General features: G+C 30.5%; 2 protein-coding genes across 2 annotated transcripts in view; both read right to left on the bottom strand.

The window, feature by feature from the left end:
• Positions 1 to 24,815, bottom strand: part of LOC113513705 (uncharacterized) — a 53,659-nt gene that overhangs the window by 12,064 nt on the left and 16,780 nt on the right. The window contains exons 2-4 of the mRNA XM_052903509.1: positions 6,710 to 6,876; positions 5,577 to 5,760; positions 4,738 to 4,877 (exon numbers count right to left, since the gene is read on the bottom strand). Coding sequence (XP_052759469.1) covers positions 4,738 to 4,877; positions 5,577 to 5,760; positions 6,710 to 6,876 — 491 coding nt within the window. The remainder of the gene's footprint in view (positions 1 to 4,737; positions 4,878 to 5,576; positions 5,761 to 6,709; positions 6,877 to 24,815) is intronic.
• Positions 24,040 to 24,615, bottom strand: LOC128202607 (uncharacterized). Its single transcript, XM_052903511.1, has 2 exons — positions 24,496 to 24,615; positions 24,040 to 24,386 (listed from the first exon to the last, which is right to left on the bottom strand). Exons 1-2 carry the CDS (start codon positions 24,554 to 24,556, stop codon positions 24,040 to 24,042), a joined length of 408 nt encoding a protein of 135 aa, XP_052759471.1. The 5' UTR covers positions 24,557 to 24,615.

The raw sequence follows: 24,815 nt of genomic DNA, 5'->3' as shown, positions 1-24,815 counted from the left end.
ATATTTACTTTATTTTATCATGAAAAAGACTCAGGTTTCACAGTTCTGTAGAATTGATAGTAGTAGTGCCAGATAGTTCGGTAAATCCCGAAAAACCAATCCATCACCATGAGATATAACAGAAGATTATATATTCGTTAATTTTCCCCTCGTCTTATAAATTAAGATGAAGAAAAAATTAATTTTTGACAATTTATTGATTTTGAGCTTACTAATTTAGAATATTGTATTCAAGATTTTGGTACGAGTATGAATGTGAATGAGAAAAAGACTCTATTTTCCGCGCTTAGCCTCTCATTTGGGCCATTGTGCGTATGCGTCAGTGTTTTAGAACTTCCTGGCTTCTTCCAACGGAGCGACTCACCGTTCCGAGGATTTCTAAACGTTGATAGAGATGAAATACGTGAGCAGCCGTTTCTTCGGCGTCGAAATCTCGACATAGAAATTTGTATAAATGTTTGTTTAATGGACAATGGCCCGTTATACTCCCTATCATTATTTTGAGGTTTTTTTCTATCTAGATGTAATAAAAGTTTTGATAGTCGTTGATTCAACGTAGGTACGACCAATTTTGATTGTCTGCATTGCATTTTTTTTAAATGTAATTTGTCACATTTTTTTTATAAAATATATCTTGTATTTTTTCACTAAATTGAGAATATTTTATATTACAAATACATATACGTTTTACTACTGCATTCTGCTATTTATTAGGTAACACGCTCAGCTACAAAAGTAGAAAATTTTCATGATGTTTAACAAAAGAACTCGCAGAATTTCTTTATTTACTATGAAGAATTCTCTAACTTTTGAAAACCTCTGGAACTATATTTGTGGATATGATGCAAATGATAGTTCGAAACCTACAATAATGAAATGGCTAAATGATAAAGCAGTCAATAATTTGCTTAAGCGTTGAAAAATGTTGTTTTTATCACCTCATGGATGGAGCTGAAAGTACAACGCAAGCTTAGGATGCTCTGGAACTTATGTCTGATGCTAAAGATCTTACCATGAGATTGAAGATACTACATAGTTTGAACAAACTATCAAGCTCATGTTTTATAGTATGCTCTATAGTCAGCAAGTATGAATAAATCTATCGATATTTCTTAGATTATGTTGCATCGGAATACGAAGACATGATTATGGCACTTGAACACTCTGTATACGTAATATCAGTTAATTTTGTGAAGACTAAATTATTATATAAAGATAAATGTTGGACAACATGCGATGAATCGAGTGAGTACTTGTTTTATCATAAGAAGAGCGCTCCAACACTGAGTACATTCGGAATGAGTAACGTAAAAGAGACAAAGTTGAGTCGAATACGAAGGAGACTTCTTATTGTGAGTAGGAATCGTGATGCTGGAAGTATTGAAAGAAAAGGCATCTGAAAAGAGATTAAAGACTTTTTTCTGGAAAGTATGTATTGTCGGCATACACTGCTTGACTTTACAGAAAGTTCGTTGTAAATTGTCTCGGGAGCTATAAACAATTTCATATCGCATGTTTGATTCGTGATCATAGCTAGTAGTGAAAAAGGCTTGTCTTCAGCAGACATATATTGTAATTTCGTTCACCGACACGGAGTATATAGTAATCTTCCAGGCGGAAACAGAGGCAGTGTACGTCCATACCTTACTATCTAAGCTGACGGGGAGAACCGACCCTGTTGTATAATATTTCAGCAATCAGTCAGCAACTAAACAACTGCTTTTCAATATCGTGTCCAACATGCCTTCTAAATCCAGGATTTAGAAGGCATATTGGAGTTTTAAAACTACTTGTTTACATTAGTATTTTCAGAATATGTATTGTTTTTTAAAATGTAAACTGCCACCGTCTTTTATATAATACGTATATATTTAGTGTTATTTCACTTATTTGCGAATATATTATATTACAAATACGTGTATATTTTACTACTGCATTCTGCTGTTTATAATAATTACACAATAATGCTTTATCGTTTTTAAGAATTCGAATAAAAATTGGTATATCATTAGACCACGTCTTATATAAACATTATAAGATACATTACATCTTATTTATGACATAGCTTGTTGAAAAATAAATAAGGAAATATATTGCTTTCAGTAAATGCTTGTTAATTTGTACATTACTGAAAATATTTTTAAAGGAAAATTTTAAATGTAGGTCATATTAAGAGGCTGCCATAGCAAAGAATGTTATCTGCTAAAGTTTGACTCGTTTTCTGTGGGTCCTTGTCAAAACTTTGAAGGGGAGCGTATTTCTACATAAAGTTATAAAACAAAATATGGAAATAAGATAAAGTAAACAGTGAAGACCTGTAGGTACAACGGGACCCAACAAAATTAGGGCTGAAATTAAAAAAAGAATAAATTGCACCGACCAACTTTTATAATTTTTAATAAAAATTAAATATTACATAATCACACAGATTATATCCATTATTTATATTTTATATTTCTGTTATTTCTTTTCCAGTTACTGTACTATAAAAGAGTATTTCAGAACTACTCCTGTTAATAATAATCTTATCCGCACCAATACTTTTATATTTAATAAATCTTTCTTAAGTACAAGATTATTTGATAGCGGGTAAGAGACAATTAGAAATGTGGTCTAAAAGATCCATTGCTAACAATAATGATACCTTTGGAAACCACTGTGATCAGTTAAATTCATTACGATAGACCAACTGACCTGCTTCATCTAAAGTTATCATCCCTCACTGGTATCCTGCCAGCTTATGTCAATAATGCAGGCTAGATTAGGCACCATTCTAATTCCATTAATTAAAACGTACTTTTTTATTTATGTTATAATAAATATTTAGTTTATTATCTTTTTATTTGTAAAGAAAACAAATCGCAGAGAAGGAATTAATTAAAAGTTGTTAATCAAAATATAGAAGTAGGTACAAAATGAACTTCACTTCATTTTGCAGTCGCTTTAGAAACACCGACAGTTGAGTTGTTTACTAACTCAGTTGATTTAACAAAGTTATCTCAATATGACCCATGAAAACGTAAATCCTTGTAAATAATTATCTTTAGTTATTATTATAACTCCCTATTGAAATATCTATTATTTAAACAGTATAAAATACATATACTTAGCGATAAACAATAAGAATATCTATGAAAAAAAATTTATAAAATATTGTCAGATATTTTTTCGTTTCTCATAAAGGAAAAGATAAATATCCTGTCAATTATATATCTTTAATAGAATACAAAATCGAACACTTAGATTTATATCAAATTACTATCTTTTACCCATGACTTCTTTTGCATGACTAGTAACTAGTTTTGTTTTAGACTAGTTTTGTTCTAGTTTAGTTTTCTTTCAGATTAGTGACTAGGTTATATGTTCATTGACCAGTATAAAAAGTAGCCTATATCCTTCCTTTATCCCATAGTGGATGTGTATCAAATTTCATAGTGATTGGTTTAGCTGTTAAAGCGTTATAAAATAACAAACAAACAAACTCACTTCTGTATTTATAATATAATGGTATTAAATATTACAATTAAAGAATCGATTTAGTTAATTTTAAATTTTCGCGTTGTGTAAACATATTTCAATTCACGATCGACTCTTAACAAAAATAATTACAGGTATTTACCTGTAAGTACTTACATATCTTATTTTTATTGCCAACGTTTCATGTATATTGCACTACGCTATTCGTATAATTGAGTCGTGTTGAGTGTCGATCATAAATTTTATAAAGGGTACATATTACAAATAAAATAAGAGGTTGCATACTTTTTAGGCACTTCGGAGACTCACGTCTCACGAAAAATCCTTTTGGATAAACCTCCAGGGACTATTAGAGAAGGTACGGTATGTATCATACCTGCCATACCAAGCTCTGTTGGGAGAAGATGTATAAGAACTGACGCTTCTGTATACTATATTTTACATCTTTCTTTAAAGATATTATTATTTCATGTCTATATCACACATTAGTTGCCCTGCTTAAGTTTCTAAGATTTTATGCCTTTCAGCTCAAAAATCGAAACAAACTAATGCTCATATTACTACTGCATAAAGCAAATAAAACAGTAGTAAAATCCACGAGAAAAAAATTAAATTATGTTATGTAAAATAGTTTCATACTCCAAGTTCTATTAAAACTATTAACTGTTCTTTTTTTTTTTTGATGGGTGAAAATGGTATTGTAACCCCGCCTGCGCTAACGGAATACGCTGGCGGAGCACCAGTGAAGGGTGATAGATGAGAATGAAAACAGGCCAGTTAACCTATCATGATGAATTCATCAGAAATTAACCATGATAGTTTCCAGGGAGAACCGCAAGGTCAACCTGGTTGGATATATTGCTAGCAATGGGATTCTCAGTCTCCATTACTAACAATCCCTTTCCCCCTTAACTATTGTATTAAATTATTGTATTCTTACTATCATCATCGTTATAGCAAGACTAATTTATTGTTGAATAATACCTATCATAAGTTATGCAGTATAATAATAATTTATTTGGACTTGATACACTTGAAACTTTGAAGTTGCCCGACTAGCCGAGAATCAAGCTTATGAATAACGAACTCTTCCTGAATCCAAAAGTAGCCAGTAACCCCAATACCAATATAGCCGTAGACATGAGTAAAGTGAATTAAAATAGTAATCTGTATTATATAGAATTGTTTAATTTATTCTTACCATGAGAACTGTATTGTAGCTACAATAGTAATAGCACTATTCGAGTATTCCCAACTGACCTTTTGTAGCTCGTTGTCGATATACCAATTTATATCGGACGGCGGCAACGAGTAGTCTGATGAACAATTCAGGAATATCTGCTCTCCAGGCTTCAGCACCTTTGGGGCCCCGCTTATAATCGGGTCCAGATCCGGCATCGCTGGGGGCAAAGTGAATTTGAATACATCAAGCAGTTCTACGAAAGTTTGCCGAGTTGCTAGTTGAATTACAGAGGGTGTTAATGACAAAGACTTGTCTCTAATGGGAATTACTAAAGTGTTGGAAATGTAAACGAGTAAACTGTTTTGGAGAGTAATCAAAATATATTTTGAAGACTATTACAAATTATTTAATATAATATTACTTATAAAAGATACAATAATAATTATTAAAAATCATATCAAAATTGAATAGAATGTGGAAAAACATATAGAATTTTACAAAAATACATACAAAAAAAGATCATGCAGCTAATGAAATTTTATAAACACAACCATTGGTTAAAAGAGTAGGTGGCGCATACTTGCGCGATTTAAATAATTATTTATCTGTAACAAATAAATTTTATTTGTTACAGATAAATAATTATTTAGAAGACTGTATCTGTGAACGCATCACGCATAAACTACTGAGTGCATTTTGATGAAATATAATATATTATTATCATGACTTAAAATCTAAGTCAATAGAGTATACTTTTGATTATAGCAAAATAACTTATTCCCAAAAAAGAAATTTTATCACATGTTTTTATTATATTTCATTCCAAACTTTCCGTCATCTTAAAATTAATATTAAACTATTGGAGTCACTTTAAAATTTCAACTATATATCTAAATTATTAGTTTCCAAAGCTCACCAACAACAGTCATATGTTTAGTTTGTCTTGCTATCTGGAACTTTGGACCCTCCGTGGATACTTCACAAGTATACGCCGCCCTCGTAGCTACCGGAGGAGGCATTACTTTCACCATACACGAGTCTATTTGGCACTCCCCTCCTTGCACCATAATGCCTGTCACGTTGAACAGTCGTATAGGAGGCTGAAACAAAACTTTATATTTTAAACTAAGAAGAAATCAAACATATAACTTTATTAAAACAAGTAGAGAATTTACTGATAGAATTGGTAAGGGCCATCAAAATACATAACTATGGTTTTATCTATATACAAAAAGAAACAAAAATAATATTTATTACCGTAAGGAAAAATGCAGAGGTGTATAGTTTGTATTTATCGTCGTTTGTAGGTATAAGGCTAAAACATAAGGTTGCCAGTGCCATCTTTAACGTAAACGCTACAATATTCGTACTTTGCTTCACAATAGAGACAAGAGATATAATAATTGTAATAATTTGATGTCATGTTGTCCCCAAAATTCTCTATATACTCGTATAGAATACCGGTATCTTTATTGTTTGTTATCTTTTGTAATTGTCATGAACTTATTGTTATAACTCTGACCTCCATAGGTATAGTTGGATTCTACGAAAATAATATCAAGCGTATTTCGAGCATGTTTAAATATTTATACCCATATAATATTTATTAGTACTTATTATACTTATACATAAAATTAGCTGTATCTACGTATATACTTGAATACAAGTTTATTTTCATCTTGAAGTGACAGTTGTTGATTCTGGAAGTGACATATTTCTGCTTACCGCAAACAAGAGGCGGTCAAGCGTTCGTGTTCTGCGTACAAACGAAACTAACCAACGCGTAAACAATTCATTGTACTTGTGTATTTATATTAATTGTGTATATATACCAATTTTATACACTTTTCATAACATTTTTTTACATCTTGGAGTTAACAATTATTATTATTATGTTAACAACAGTTTCTTCTCTATCATAAAACAAATTAAACATTGAAGAACTTATAATACACTTTTTTACATGAAATTGATTGTAATTGTTAAACTAACTGCATGTGTAGGTACCATTTTAAGTTACATAAAAAATCTACTGTACATACATCTTACCTTTTGAGATGGATTATATCTAAATATTTCGTCCATATCTCTGTACCACTTGACAGAGTGTAACTTCTGATCATCCATTTGGAAATGGCAGCTTAGGACTGCGGGTCTCCGTGGATCTGCATACAGCGGCACCTTCAGTTGAGTGATTTCGTGTGCTGATGTTATAGCTATTAAAACAAAGAAAAAAAAAATTAATTCTACAAGCTACTCGAATACTAAATATTAATATATTATTATATATAGCTAATTAAATATCCAGTTGGAAAAAACTTAAAGAGAGGTCAAATTATCAGTACCGGAATAACGAACTTCTGTGAGGAGCAGAACTTTATATGAATGTCCTGTACTTGGTTATCTCTAACCCCACTCGTGATTCTCCTATCAAATAGGTGTGCATGGATGTATTTCAGTTTGAAATTTGACATATGGCAGCGAAATTATAGGATAGAAAGGCATAACATTTATAGTCTTTATGAATCATGTAACATATAATATCACTATAATAATACCATTACTATTTATATATATACACGACTTTCCAGTCAGAGTGATCAGTTTGTTCATCATTCCGAGTTATATAAAAAAGGTTTACGAGGAATCATAACTTGGTAGGCCTCCATAAACTGGTCATCTAAGCGCCCATTTGCCCAATTCACCCTAGCTTAAGAATATTATACACAAATAAAGGTATGCTTATTATTACAGTAGGTACAATAATAAACACCATTCGAGATCCCTTTTACAGTTATCTCAGGTATACACAATGAATATTAATAGTATCAAGTTCTTCGCAGCTTTTTTACAATTACGAGGGTATTGTTTCCTTAATTTGATTTTTGGCCAAATCTACCCTTTAAACGTTTCCCTTTTGAGTGGATATAATAGAAAATGTTGTTTTCATTTTAATTATTTATTATTATAATTTGAAAACAGTTTTATATATTCATTATAGAATAAATATTTTATTTCATTTAATTATATATTCATTAGATAATTTTAAAAAAATGTATAAATTCAGTAAATAATTACTTGAATAAAATGAACCTGTTGTCGTAACAAACTTATTGACAGGAATATAATATAGAATACCTCAATTTTTATGTAAAGTACATACGTACATAATATATGTATATATATTTCGTGTTATACAGTACTAGCATACCTACTTGTACAACAATTAGTCCTTTACCTTAAGTTTGTCTTGAAAAGATTGCTCTCAGTAATAAGACCGCCTTACTGTACTTATACGATTGTATCGTTGTATTGTAAATCTATATATCTTTATCGTCTATATATCATCTGATATATTTCTACATGCTCGAACCAATGTAACAAGTTCTTTTTATATTTTTAAATTGACTTTTTTTAATCAGCTTCTTTTTTACACTTTACATATTATTTTGTGCAATTTTTGTACCATAATATCAATTTATTACTTATTCATTAAATAATGTAATTATAATTATGTACGTGCTACTTATTGTTAAAATAAATGTAATTTTTGTCTATTTTTTTCAGTCTGTGCTCGGTATAAATCGTTATAAATTATTATTAGAAGTTTATGTACCAAGTAAACAACCCAAAGGTAGGGCCAAATATTTGAGGAAGCGGCGAACTCGGTCCCTTTAAGTATACAATTAATTTGTCTACAGTTCAAACAACATTTATAGAACAAACCTACTCGTATACTTATTATAATATAAGAATATAATAGAATATTTTTGTACGTCTAAACATATATAATAATATATAAAATTTTTAATCTATATTTTTTTCCAAAGACAAGATTGATTTCCAAGATATTGAAAGTTCAAGTACTGTACCATCAAAAATGCTTTTTACTGAATAATATATAGTTTCACGAAATAATTATTTTAACAATGTATATTAGTTATAAACTAATTTATAATATCAGTTATAAATTGTATACTAGTTTTTACTCACGACTTCGTTAGGATGACCAGGATGTGTTGATTGACCAGGGTAAAAAGTAGTCTATGTGCCTCAACATCTCAAATACATGTAAATCAAAATTCATATCATTGAGGTAACAAACAAACGAACCCACTTATACTTATATAATCATAATAAGGATTTTTCTTCACGTTATATTAACAGGTTAAGAACAATAGTTATTCTAATATATTATTATATTTGAACATAATATCGTATTACCACTATAGTTTTCATGAAATCTAAAACCCACAAGACATTTTTTATTTTAAATGTAATTTTTGTTATCCTGACTAAGGGAGATTCTTGGCACCAATAGTTGCCAACTTCAACGCGTTCAACATTATATATGCAGAATTAACAAACTAAATTAAATCGTTTCTTATAATATATTAAGTTAAAATGTGTTCAGTAAAATGTTTTTAACTCAGATGATATGTTCACTACAACGACAATAGTTAACTAATTCCCTCTAACTCATATATCACATACATACACATATATCAGTCACGCCTGTCTCTCATTAGAGTACGTAGTAACAATGGAATGCCAAATGCTTCGATCCAAACAAACCTCTTTCGTTTCCCCCACATCCATCAATCTTTTCATACACTATTATAGTTATGAGCACGTTTATTTTATTTAACCCATTAAAACTAAGATGAAAATAAATTTCAGATAGTACCTACAAGAAAATAATTTAATCTATACGAAATATTATTTGCGAAAAAGGAAAATATTATCTGTTTATCTATTCTTAGTATAATAAGCCCTGGCATATGTTTTTAACGCAATAATATTTATATGAAGAAAATTATATAGTCGTATGATTCAAGCATAGAACAGGCCACCCCTTCCTTTCCCGTGGGTGTCGTAAGAGGTGACTAAGGAAGGGCGAGGGATGAGCAGCAGCGTCTCTCTAAAACTTCCAAAGCCTGACTGCAGTTACGAATCCGCCTGCCAAATTGCCAATATTGCCTAAGTGGCAACTATTGGCAAACCCCCGAAGGCTTGCGTTCAGCAGTGGACATTTAAAGGCTGATATGATAAAATAAATATAAATTAAGAAGGTTTTCTATTCACTGTTTTTTATGCAACTTAGAATAGCAATCAAACTGATGACTGAATATTACGTATTATTATTTTTTATTTGTTTATTTTAAATAACTGAATTTAATAAAATGAAATTCTACGATTATTTACTAATTATGCTAAGTATGAACATTAGACATAGAATAAAAAATTTCAACTAATACTCGTATTTACGTACACCTGACTCATTTTAGTATAAATTATTTAACTATTTTATAAACCACTTTGTGTTTGTTTGAAGTATTAATAAATTATTTAATTAACATCAAAGTTCATTGAGAGTTAATGTAATTATCTCCGGATGTTGTAATAAAGTTCACGGAAACTTTAAGTATTAAATAAATATCTATGAAACAGGCTCGTGAATAGACTGACTGTCTCGGAGTTTCGAATTTAGCTGATAAGTTTACTTTTCTTTATATTATGAATATAACTGATGCAATTCTATTAAATATGACTCCAAATATATGTTTTTCATCTACACTAACAACTAAGGTATCATGGATGGTATATAATTAGTAAACTTTTTAACTTTTGATCGCCCTAGTAGATTTTTTTTGATTGGTGATAATGGAATGATGACCTCGCCTGTAATATCGATATATACTGATGGACCACCATCAGTCAATTAGTCCATCCTGACGATTTCAACTAGAAATAACCCCTATAGTTTCCAGGAGGAACACATGAAGATCGACCTGATAGAGTATTTGTTAGTAGTAGCTTTATTTCACCCTATTACTAACAATCCCTTTTCCCTCGGCTCTGATAAGATTAATCCTACTAATGTTTTCATGTTAGTAATACCTCAGTCATATTTATCCAACAGAATAAGTACCAGTGTCCATTTTTTTCTGTTTTTCCTTTATTCAGTTCTCTATATCATTAATACAGTAAATAATATAAAAATAAAATTTACTTACAAAAACTTACAGTACTTTTAAAATGCAATATTTGCCATAGTCAGAAATATTACAAAACCAAATAAAATATACTCGTAAAGTTGTTGATTTATATTTATCGCTAAGGGCGCTGCAACTGTATAAAGCCAAGCAGTTGAAAACTGAAAAATACAACATAAAAAAGTAACGTAGTAATTTTGAAGTGCATGTGAGTCAACATGAAACTAGCTAGCTGCGGTCACAACTTAGTCTACGTGACTGAGATATATTGTCCATGTAGGACAAAAAGTCGTTCGTTTCTTTTTCTGTGTCAAATACTACGTGGACGCAAAATTTTATTACTATTACTAAGAACCATTAAGACTCCAATAAGCAACGTTCACACCAAATTCACTTTCATATTTATGCAGTACTAGCTTTTACTTGCGACTTTATTCGCGTGACCAAGATATGTTTATTAACCGTAATAAAACATAACCTACGTTCCTCTTCAAACAAAATATTTCATGTATACCAACTTTCATAAAACTTTTAAAACATCAAAGAATAAAAAGTCGTATTCATAATTATAATTAGGAATAATAGTATATCTTTTATTTATTTTGTGATATTAGTAAGAATACAAGATGCATCAGAAAAGATATTTATCGAAATCCAGTAACAGTATTAAGTAAATAAAATTGAAAACAAGTTTTAACCTTTCATACTGCAACAATCAAGGGCTCGAACGTAGAAAGTAATTTTATTCCTTCTAATTTTATTTCCATTATTAGAAAGCTGTACTGCTACATGTACGTACTGTTATTAGACTCATATTACGAAATACCCTTATTATTATAATACTATTTTTGCGTTCTGTTTTTACAAAATTATTAGGTAGTAAGATATAAACTAATGCTTTCATTATCATTTATCGGAGTGTACAATTATCTTTATAATTGTACACTCTGTTGATTCTTGGTATTATTGATATAAGGTGGAAAATAAAAAAAATATTCCTTTACTTGGATTGTATTTGATAATTGATAGTATAGTTCTACCTTTAATTGGAGATTTTATGTAAGAATCTACTCTAGTGATATTTTATATATAGATCTGAATCTCATTGTAATATATTTATGTAAATCTACTTATTTATTAACTTATTTTAATGACAATAAGACAAAAAATCCCAAATTTAAAAGGGTGCAGTTGCTAGAATACTTTTTAAAGGGTTATTTTCTTTAATATTCTTATATATAATTTATTCCTGAAAAGGAAATTCCAGTCCATTTACTCTACTTTAGCACTTTGGTTCGGTGGAGGGAAAGAAATGCTTTTAATAAAAGTAATTTTGGAACAAATTTACTCGATTTGCCTCGGATAAAGGTTGAATAATAATTATGGAGGGCTCCACTGAGTAATTTGCTTAAGTTGCTTTGCTATGAACCCTAAGAAAATCGGGCAAGCGCGCTCGCCCATCAGCTATTTAAAACATGAAAAGTTCGATACAAGAACGAACCTTCGTTGTTGAATATTCATTATGATGCCTTTGTTAGTTCCCGTAACAATATTAATGGAAAGATAATAGCGTTAATAACTTTTTAATTTAAATTAAAAATTAGCTTAATTCTTATGATATTTTCCTCTATATATACCTACAATATTTGCTTATATAATTGGAGTACAGAGGCATAAAACCTTAGTACTTAGGAATGGCAAAGCATAATATCTATGATACAATTTTATTATAAGCGATCGGACCTAATATTTCTACATAGTCTAAAACATAGTCGCTGTACCACCGTCTGTACAATTAGATCTTTTAAACTACGTAACCTACTTTAATTGGGTGTTCATCAATAGATAATAATTCAAAAGAAAGGTTTATTCGTAAAGTTTATTATTATTTTGTGTTGATTTGTTGAAATATGACATTAATTGTTTCAGATATCGAAAGAAATCCATTTGACTCAGAATTTTCATCGAAAACGTTGAAATATAACAAATAATCGTATGATGGAATTGTTCCTTTCCTTTCTTAATAATGTTAAGAACAAAAAAGTAAGCGTTTACAGTCTATATTATAGAGACAGCTTTGTATAATCATTTTCAATGTTTAAAATATTTATACAAATTATTATTTTACCAGAGGGAGACTGTACAAAAGTCGATTGCTTGGGTACCTCTGTCCCATTCGTGTTTCAACCGTGAAGTAGTTGTGTTTGCATGGCTATGTTTCGGTTTGAAGGGTGAGTTATGGCGTGAATTTGGGTAAGGGTAACACCTGAGTCCTCAGGAATGGCAACGCATGGAGGGTATCATAGGCGAAACAGTATACTCTGTTATGTCCATGGTACTGCTTATATCTATAGGCGACGGTCACCACTTTACATCAGGTGGGCTGTCAGCTTGTTTGCCATTCTAAGTTGTATAAAAAAAATTATGTGGTATTTAGAAAGCTATTTAGATGGATACAATAGTAGTATTTTGATCACACCACACTGACATCCCACTATATTGCACCCATGCGAAGCCGAGGCGAGTCGCTAGTTATTTTAATAATCTGTACTTACTGCATGCATTCATTTACAAAATTAAGGTAATAAAATGAAAAGTATTTTTAATTAATTGGCTGGGAAAGAGTAAACATTTCGCTTATAAATTAATACCCGTGAGATATATATTTTTTTGCTACAATAAGTAGGTGTACAATTTATTATAGAATTCCAGGAACATGATGACCTCAGCTCGTTGTTTCATTATGACGTCAAATGGTTTTAAAGAGGGCACGAATTAATTCCCTCGTAAACATTTGCGTGTATACCTATCCTACAAAGCCTCAAGAGAATATACAGATAATTGAAATAGATAATAGCAATATTCTAACATACCTATACGTTTTCGCCCTAAAAAATTAAGTAGAACAAAACAGAAGCACTAATCCCACCCCCCTGTGGTTATTCCTGGAAGCAATTGTGATATATTCCTAGTAAATTTGTCACGCTACGTTTTTATGTTCTGCGATATCTTTTGCAATTTTAAACCGATTACGATTCATTTTTTATTTCCCATAGATAACATTGCTTTCGTGTTGGTTTCATATCAATTATCCCATTCTAATTTACGATTTTCTTTTATAAAAAAATCCTTGTAAATTAATTACTGCAATTTAAAAACCAACACTAATCTGTAATGCCTTAGCCCAAAAATATGAATAAGTTATTACATTTAATAAATATACACTATGTAGAAATAACTAAACGAAAATATGAAAGTACGTAAATACTCGTATATCTACATACACTGTAATAAAGATAGCAAAACTTGTAAATGACTTCAGCATTAACCCAATTACTTAGTCACTTTATGAAATTGCATAGGTATTTATTTAATCTAACCTTTATATCTAACTGGAAATACGGCCCGGTTTCGCATGCTTAAATAGTTTTTTTTTAAATAATATATAGCCTGTGTTACTCGCTGATAATATAGCTTTCTATAAATGAAAGAAGTTTTAAAATTGGTTGAGTAGTTTTTTCCTTTATTCATTACAAACAAACAATCAAATTTTCCTCTATACATTAGTACAGACAAGATAGTATATTATTGATTATATTATATTATAGATGCATATAGATAATTTTTATGTAGGTAAATATATACAATAATCAAACATCTATAAAAGCTTAACTGCGAATACCAACCCACTTGCCAAGCAAAGCAACTACTGGCAAAACTCCCCTTACAGGAAAGGCATTTATTCAGCAGTGAACAGTTAACGGCTGAAATCAATAAAAATGAACTACAGAATGCTACAGAACACAGCTGCATTCGAAGATGTTACTAGACTCCTGGACTGAAAAAGATACGGTATAAATATCAATGGCGAATACATCACATATATATAGGTACAGACATAGTAATCATTGCTGAATCCCTGGAGGACTTGAATACTAACTCAATAACTTTAATAGTGCTTCTCAACAAGTAAGTCTTAAGATTAATATGGACAAGACTAAAATTATATCTAACGTCCATGTAACACCTACTAGCAAACCTATTTCGATTAAGAACATTACTTTCGAAGTTGTGGATGAGTATATATACCAGGCCTAACTTTATAGGATTACGTTTTTTTTTATACAACTTAGAATGGCACACAAGCTGACGGTCCACCTGATGGAAAGTGGTAACCGCCGCCTATAGATATGAGCATGACCATGGATATAACAGAGTATACTGTTTCGCCCATGATACCCCCCTATGCGTTGCCATTCCTGAAGACTCAGATGTTATTCCTCTGTACCCTGTAAATTCACGCCATATCCCACCCTTCAAACCGAAACACAGCCATGCAAACACAACTGCTTCACGGTAGAAACACGAATGGGACAGAGGTACTCAAGCAATCGACTTTTGTACAAAGTCTCCTTCTGGTACGTTCAGCAGTAGACAGATAATGCCTGATATGATGATGATGATGGTAAACTATAGAATGTAATATAAATTCAATGGTATTTAAAAAAGAAGTAAAAAAGTGGGTTTAAGTTTTGGACACAATTTTAGGGAAATAATTTTTAGATTTGATCTCCTCCTAAGTACTACGTATTATTATGAACTGGCTGTTTGTTACGGCATTTTTTACACATAGTAGTAAGTATATAAAATATCTTACATGTTAATTTAGGATATACCCTGTTCGTGTATCAAATTTAATTCAAATCAGATCAGCCGTTTTAGGTTGATAAGTAATAAACAATCATACGCCATCGCAAACTTTTTCATTTATAACATTAGTAAGATAAGAGCTTATTTATCTCCTACAATAGATTAACTTACTAATAAGGAAAAGATATACGGATGAACGCTGAATGCCTTAATACATGATTTTATTATTTTTCCTATCTCATTATATTGATTTTCCATGAGGAAACGCCTATTCATAACTATTACGCCCGTATACTATACAAATAAATATTTCACGTAATGGTGTAAGATGTTACGTTTGATTTTTATTTAAGGAAAACTCGAAGTCACATCCATCCGTAATGTTTGTACTGAAATACGCTTTAATGTAATCGCCTATAGTTACATCATAACTACTGATATATATATATATATATATATATATATATATATATATATATATATATATATATATATATATATATATATATATATATATATATATATATATCAGTAGTTCTGAGACCACATGGCAACTATATATAAGGCAGTATTTTTTAATACGAAATAGCTACAAAATATAAAAGTTAGTTACCTCTTGACAACCAACTGTAAAATCCAATAGAGTTAATAATCAGCGATTATTACTATAGCTACTACAGAAGAATATATGAAAACGGTATAAACAAAAAGACAATGTTGTCGCCAGACCTGGCTTATAGCCAGATCGCCACCTATCATTGCCATTCTTGTCTTTCGTTCGCTTTAGTTGCCACAAATGTCTCCAAGGATACACGCTAGATAATAAATTGTTCTAGAATGATAGCATTTTTCTCTGCGAAGGACTCTGTTGACGTTGGTTATAATTATATGGAATGATAGATTAATTGGATCATATTATATATACTGAGCCTCGTCATAAATAAGGCTTACATAAAAGAGCTACTATTAATATTGCATTTAAGTAGAAACCTACGTATTATTCTAAATTACTTTTTCATTTCTTAGTTTATTTTTGTAGTTTCATCGTTTGGATATTTCATTTCTAAATAGATAGATATGTATAGAATACTTAAGTAAGAATTACAAAAAAAAAACTTCAATTCTATATTCATGACTCCTGATTTTGATTAATGGAAGACATTAATAATTTAAGGTATCCTATCTACCTTATACTAAATATGTTATAATGTTTGTAAATTAATTTTGATGTTTGTTAATCAATTACACCTAAACAACTATACGATCAGTATACTAGATGATCATATCCTAAATAATATAATTCTAAAAATATCCTTCAATTCCCGCAAATAAAATCATCACAACACAATCAGAACTAGTTCGTTATAAATGTCAATTATTATATGGACTACAAAAGTAAAACGAACCACAATCATTAACTTTGTACGAGTATAGATTAAAAATAAAAAAGTCCAATGCAACGATAAATGAAGCTTTTACAAGCAGCACAAACGTTGACAATTTTCCGCAAAGTGAAATTCACTTCTCTTCGAATACCTCATATTTACGTTTCTCTATATTTAGTCTATAGAGAAGGCTCGCTTCTAAAGCGCAAGTCACAGTAAAAGGTAAGCTAAGCGATACTAACTTCGGTTAGCTTAGCGCACAGAATTTAGGCGTCTTTTCTTAGCTTAATTCATACTGCGGACTAGAGAATAAACTAAACGAAATAACTGCACTATTTTAACTACGTAATCTGATAATACCAGCTAAGTTAAACTACAGTATTTATGAGGGGTAAAGAAAAGTCCCCTCTCTAAAAGATAAGCGTCAAATGGCATATGACCCCGTTATTATATCTTTTGTTTATTTTTAATTATCAATGTAAACCCAAATAGTTTAGTATGTTGAACTTAACTTACATAGTTCGCATAACTGAACATATACAGTTAACAAAAGTCAGTGAATAAAGACAACAAAGCTAGAGGCAAAATGCGATTAACATCTTATAAACAATAATATACTCATTGTGTTGTAGATTACTAGATGGCGCTGTATGACATGACCACGGTTATTATTGTTATTACTTTATATTTTAGGAAGTATAGGAATCTTAATTATACGCTAAACTTAATGAACTAACTTTCAAAAAATCATCACATGATATGGCACATACATCGCCGATACAACGAGTGAACAATATCATAAAAATTTTAATATGCACTATAATGTATTTATGTATGAGCCTGTATTTAAAAAATGGTTGCTTGAAATAAAGAAATAAAATAAGGTTCCCTTAATATAGCTATCAGTGTGGCTTGTGCTTAACTTAATAAAACTGCGGCAAGTTGAAACATTCAGTACGGCGTTGATGAATTCGATTCATTTGCAAGGTAGAAACCTTTCATATAAGCCTTGAAAATCCTGCTGTTATTCTATTGCAGATAAGCTTTGAACGAACGAGGCCCAAAGGCCGACGTTATTACCTCTTTCATTACGCTAATGAAATTGTATGGTATGGGCTACAGTTTTAATCTATGCATTTTGTAATAAGTTGTTAACATTTTTCGTACCTAATAAAAGTAAGTTAGAATACTACGCCAATAAATTCAAATAATTTATTCTTTATCGGCATTTGAATAGTCAAATAGGTTGAATTTTATTGTTATGTTAATAAGTCTGTTCAATTTATTCCAACAAATTTCACATATAATTTAAGCGACTTTGATAATAATTATATATAATATGTATATAATTTTTTTGTATATTTATATATAATATAACATATTGTATATTTGCATTTTCTAATATGATTTTGATAATATTTTGTAGTCGATAAGATTTTTACACGCGTATCAGTCTCATAAATTTTCATGACTTAATTCACTTTTTGTAAAGCGAAATTTTAAATTATTTTTCTATACTAATTAAAAAAACAATAGGTATCTTTTATCAGCTACGTTAATATAAATTTGGTCCCATTTAGCTGTGTTACCAGGTCCTTTCTTCCTTGCCTTTTAAAATTATAATAGCATTATGATTGAAAATAACAATTTAAAAGAACCCTTGTATAATCCTATTTAAAAGTACTCTTTAAAGTTTATGTTTTATGTAAAACAATTAGTTAATTTTAAGCTTTCGTCTTGTTTATATATATTTAGTGTATTATATTGTAAAATCTTTATTATACGTAATTCATACTGAATTCATGAATTTAAATTCACGACCAGAAAGGTTTGCTATAAATCAGGTATGTACTAGTAGGTACTATTTACCTGTAATTACAATACTTAATTACAGATCGTGAATTTAAATATGTAAAAATACGCTATGATATTTAAGCAAAAAAAGAAATGAACTAATGAATCTGCACAATTTTTTCCTACGCAAAATTATTATAAAACAGTTCTTTCATAAAGATCCCACTGCAATTACCATAATAACACCATTATAGTAGCAATTAAAACATGCGTACTTAATAAGAGGATAGCTATTACTAATTTGGGTTGCAGCCAAGAACCACTAGATTCTAAACTATTAAACCTATATTCACATAATTATTCAAAATTAATAGTCAGGTTTCCTAATATTCCTATTCAAGGAATGTTAGGTACAGTAGCTACTCATAAGTATGAATTATCTATTATAATGACTAATATTATTTGTTTTATGCTTTATATATTAAAACTTCCTTCATTTTGAGGTCAATATAAAACAAGTTTTTTCCTCATTAATGAAAAAAGAAGAATGTAAATTAATTTCTATCTCTAAAGTCTATTAATATATTTATATATCCTTGAAATTGAAGCTGACTATTAGTAGTGGATTGCCGTGTAGTTCCAGTATGGAACGGGCCACTTCTTCCTTTCCGTGGGTATTGTAAAAAGTAACTAAGGGAACTTAATAGTCTAGGGGTAGGCAGTAATGTCCCTTTTAAAACTTCTCCAAGGCTTAACTGCCTAACAACGCACCTACCAAGCGTAGCAACTATTGGAAAAACCCCCCAATAGAAAGAGACCTATGTTCAACACTGAATGACTGATATGGTATAGAGAGTAGTGAGGCATAATAGCCTCGTTATCAATAATATATCATATCAGAATGCGAGTAGATACTTAAAACCCTTATGGTTTATTTCAAACCTATATCGATTGGTAGACACTTCTATTTAAGATTAAATTTGACGCTTATTATATATTAAAAAAATAAATTAGATTTTACAATCTCTTATCTATAGAGATTGCAAAACGAAAATCTATTTTTCTAAAGAGGTTTATCGTATAAAAGTGCTCTCTAAACATTTTCTTATCTATTGATCATGGTCATTCGTATAAAAGCGACAGAATTACCAAAAAGCCGATTAAGAGGATTCAAATATCCTATTAATTCTGCTTCAAGTATTTAATGGTTTGGGCCAGTGTTGATAAAACGGCAAGGTGCTTCCTTCATCAAAATAGCAGTAGGCTTTACAGTTCGTTGCTCTTATTATCACGGTTTTCATTATCCTTTTTTTTCTGCTACTACCTAAAGGTTAATCCGAATAACATATCTCTGTTATCTATTAATTGTAATGTTTCGTGTAATACTTGTAAGTAGGTATATATTTAGTTCCACAAATAATTTAAACTTGTAATCCTATAAAAACTGAAAACAATTGTGGACGAACTCGTGCCACACGACTGTTTTTTAAACGACGGTTAAGTTCGAATTCTTTCCACGTTTTCGTCGGAATGTGAGAAGGACCAAACAATCATCTGAAAGATATATCTTTTTCGAGAGAAACAAGAGGTAACTTCACAGATGATAAAAATTTCCAAATCAATTTAAGTAGGTATATATTTAGTTCCACAAATAATTTAAACTTGTAATCCTGTAAAAACTGAATACAATTGTGGCAAAGTCAGTTTTTTTTAAATTAAGAACTAAGACAACCAAACAATCATCTGAAAGTATATCCTTTCAGATAAAAATTCCAAATCAATTTATAACTAATAAAGTTAAAAGGTAGCAAACATAAAAAAATACAACCGAATTGAAACTTTCCACCTTTTTCCCAATCAGTTTAAAACTACTACTTCAATTGCATATATACCAATTCCAATTATCGACGAGGTTTCACAGACACATTTCATTCAAAATACGTTTGAAAGAGTAATTTTTACTTCGTTACAAGCAGTTTTTTACTCCGCAAAGGAAAACAACACCTTGAATCATTACAAAATTAATTAGTGACCAACAGGAAAATAAACCTTATCTATGTAAAAGATTTATGAAAATTGCTTCTGAATTAGCAACGCAATTGCAGGGCATAGCCATAAAAACTTAGACGATTTAATAATCTCCTTTTATCAATCGCTTTAATGGTTGAACTAACATACAGATTACATATAATTATTAGACTACAATATGGGTTTTTTCATAAAAGGGGCAAAGAGGTTTTTTTTGATGGGTGAAAATGGTATGGTAACCACCCCGCCTGCACTAACGGAATACGATGGCGGAGCACCAGTAAGGGTGATAGATGAGAATGAAAACAGGCCAGTTAGCCCATCATGATGAATTCATCAGGAATTAACCATGATAGTTTCCAGGGAAAACCGCGAGGAGGTCGACCTGGTTGGGTATATTGCTAGTAATGGGATTCTCAGTCTCCATTACTAACAATCCTGATATCCCTGGTATTGCAGGCGTTCATAGGCTACGGTAATTGCTTACCATCAGATGGGCTTAGTTAAATTTAAACTTTTGCGATATTTACACATGTTTTAAATACATAATTTTAACATCAGTAATAAATAAACAAATATGTAGGTACTATTTACTTGAAATTTTTTTCATCGCGTTAAGTCCCGATAGTATATTTAAAATATGCGTATGTCTGTTAGCCACCTCAAAAGTATAAAAATAAGCTTTTATCCGCAACACTTCATGTTTGGTATGTATTTACTGACCGGGATATTCAAGTTAGAATTCAAATCATGTTTATTCAAGTAGACTTGTTTACAAGAACTTTTATATCGTCATTTTTTATGAATGCAGGGTTCGGAAAGTTGTTATCTATTCAGAAGAGCCTACAAGAAACTCAACGGTAACCGCTGAGTTGAGTTTTTTAAATCTCTGTTAACATTATGTGTATTTATTTAAATGTACTATATCTATAATTAAATGTTTGTTCAAAAGCCTGTACATGATCGACTAATACACATTTGTCTTTCAAGTAATCATTTAGTGTGTAGTAAGTTTTGTTCAATAAGTGTTTTTTAAACTTATTAAAAAGTAGACCCAAAATATCCTTTGGTGTCTCATTATAAAGTTTAACACCCATTCCCATAAAAACTATAACTAGCCTATATTCTTCTCCATCTCATATAGTACATGAATATCACACATGCAACGATCCAAATGGGAGACATAGTACGGAATTGAAAGTCCAATTTGCATAGTACGTGTCTGCCAAATTTCATAGTGATCAGCCGTTAAGACGTAATCATAATTTATAATATTAGTAAAGACATTCACTACGTTTAATTATTCCTTTTTAACCCCAACATATTATATAATACGGTAAAAGGAACAAAGCATAATACAATGATACAAGAGAAAGTATGATCATGATTCTACTACTGGGTTCGAAATGTTATCTGTTGAGAAGAGCTCGTAAGAAACTCGACTGTTACTATTTTCAATTTATTCATAATAATTTAACATTTGTATCGGTAGCTATTTTAAGTATATATAGCATTGAGTTCTTTTTATATTGTATTATTCAATCCTGTTAATATAAGGAATAATTTGGAACAATACTGGATGGATAGATGGACGGACGGATGTACGTTTCTCTTTTACGTAAAAACTACTGAAAGTATTTGAATGAAATTTAGTAAATATGCAGGTTATATATTAACTCAGCACAAGGATACTTTATGCACTGATTCATGCAGGTAAAGCCGCTGAATATAGCTAGTGTGAAATAAATTATAAGCATATGTTGTGGAATACCTAAACTTAAAGTTTACTATATTCTAGCGGTGTAAATAAATACTAAACTACTATACTATAGCCGTGTAGGGTCCGGTATAAAATAGGTCACCCCTTCCTTTCCCATGGGTGACATTAGAGACGACTAAGGGAGCTTATGATAAAAGGTTGGGCAGCAGCGTCTCTCTTAAAATATCGCCAAAAGCCATACTGCGGTTGCCAACCCGTTTGCCAAGCGTAGCAACTACTAGCAAAACCCTCCTCATGGGGGAAGCTATGTACAGTAGTGGCTATTTAACGGCTGATACAAACAAATCAATACTAATTTAATTATCAATTACGATATAAAATAAGAATAAATATACCATCTCACAAACGAACTCACACATGCTCACATGTACTTATAGTTCCATTAGTGAAAATTGACAATTCCTATGCATTGCCCGCCTCGAGCGTCGACCACCGTAGTATACCTACCAATAACGGTATTTTACAAGGGCCGAAGTAATTATGACGGCCAAATGGATGGGATGATCATGAAGGGTTTCCAATGGTATTTATTAACGTAATTAGTAAAATAGTGGAAGTAATGGTTTTATTAATTACCATTATGATCTGAATTGTCTTGGTTTTGAGATTCGGATAGTGATCTATAGACTACGGAGAAGAACAGAACCGATCAAGTTCGTATTGGATACGCAATAGTCAAGATCTGTAGCTATCGATTTGACTCATTTTAAAAACGGGTTTTTGAAATTAAAGTATATAACGAAAATTATTAAAATAATTTTCGTTATTTATTTTCTTATTCGTTACAGTTTATACCCTTAATAAAATAAAATATATCTTATTAATTTGTCGAAATGGTTACCAGTTACAAATTACTACCAGAATTCTAATAAAATATTTCTAAGAAATTACTGTTGATCAAAAATTTTAAGACCATTTAGCGTAAAAAAGGTTATCATTTTGCAAAACTCTGAAAATACTCGTATTTATAAAGAAATCTAATAATCCTCTGGTACAGAACAGAACAAGGAACTAGGTTACTATTAGAAATTAAGTACTAATAAAGTTATAAGCATCCATATACGTACTATCAAATCATCATAATTATCAGCTTACATTATTCCACTTTTGAACAGAGGCTCTCTCAAAATGTGCCATTTTGCATTTTGTTAACAAATAATGGACTTTAATTACCAGATATAAAATAGTATTACATCTACATTGTCTGCAGGTATTACTTTTTCTCTGATTACCTCACAGAAGACTCTGGGCGATTATAAAAAATCTTATTATATAACAAAATAAATATTTTTAATTGCAGCGATTTAGTTCATTTTAACGAATCTGCGCACATACCATATTTAATTCATAAAACATCAAAATAAAATGAATGTAGCTACATAACCAAAAAAATAATGAAAAATATAATACAACCTACCTGTTTATCATTACGCTGCAACTTGGCACGTTAACATTATTGGGTTACAAATTCAATCCATCAACTTGGTTGTCTGTATTCACTTATACTTACAGATGGGCAAAGCACCGGGTTTAAACCCGGTGCTTTGGTAAAAACCCAATAAACACCCATAAACTCCCATAATCACCCAAAAAAATAGGTTTTTACGTATTTTTTGAAAATATGTAAGTAATACCAATAAATTATTTTTATAAATTGTATTGATCAATTCTACAATATTAAATAAAACGTTAACTAATAATATTTCAGGAAATTTTAAAAATCTATATATAATAAAATGAAAGTAATTAATTTTCAGTGTTTTCATGTTGCAGTTGATCAACATGTTGGCCTTTTGCTTCCCGTAGATACTTTAAAATTTCTTCATAACACCTCGTTCGCACACATGGCCGTATATATTTAAATTCTTGAGCCACTAACAGTCCGAAATACTCATTTCTTTTATCCTCTTCTCCATAAATTAAGCATTTAGAACAGTTTGTTTCTTCTTTCAGTAAATTTTCTTTTACTTTATCCTCGTTTTTTTTCTTTGTTGCGACGACGCTGGGTAAATCATCTGGACACTGGGTCTCACTATCGCCAAATATATTTGGAGATCGGCTTCGGCTACGGCTTGGCAGACATTTTTTTCTTTCTACAATTTTAAATTAAATTTATTAGAATAAATGCTTCGAACACACGCGATCTAAGTACCTTTTGTGTTTATTATACCTTACCTACCTAGGTATAAAAAGAGTACTTACGTAGATTTTCTTTTATTAACTGTTTTATACGAAGATCTTGATCTCTCAAATTAGCATCCATTTTACTTCCAGTGATTATCAACTAAATTAATAATCCACAAAGTATTAAATAACGTTTTTATGAAATATTTAGCACAAAAACAATACCCTTTAAATATCGATCGTCAGTAACTGTGGCTGACTTACCTATATTCTAGCAAGCAGGACTGCCAGATGTGAAGGGGAAATCCCCAATAAATTGTTGCATGTGACTGATGATGTGAGCATGTTCGTTTCATAATAAAAATGTTGCCAGGTAACCAAAAAGTCGTATGTTTTTG

The sequence above is a fragment of the Galleria mellonella genome, unplaced genomic scaffold, assembly GCF_026898425.1.
Source record: "Galleria mellonella isolate WM207_F2 unplaced genomic scaffold, CSIRO_AGI_GalMel_v1 utg139, whole genome shotgun sequence".
NCBI lineage: Eukaryota > Metazoa > Arthropoda > Insecta > Lepidoptera > Pyralidae > Galleria > Galleria mellonella.
The sequence above is the reverse complement of the archived record's forward strand: the minus strand, read 5'-3'. Positions and strand labels throughout refer to the sequence as shown.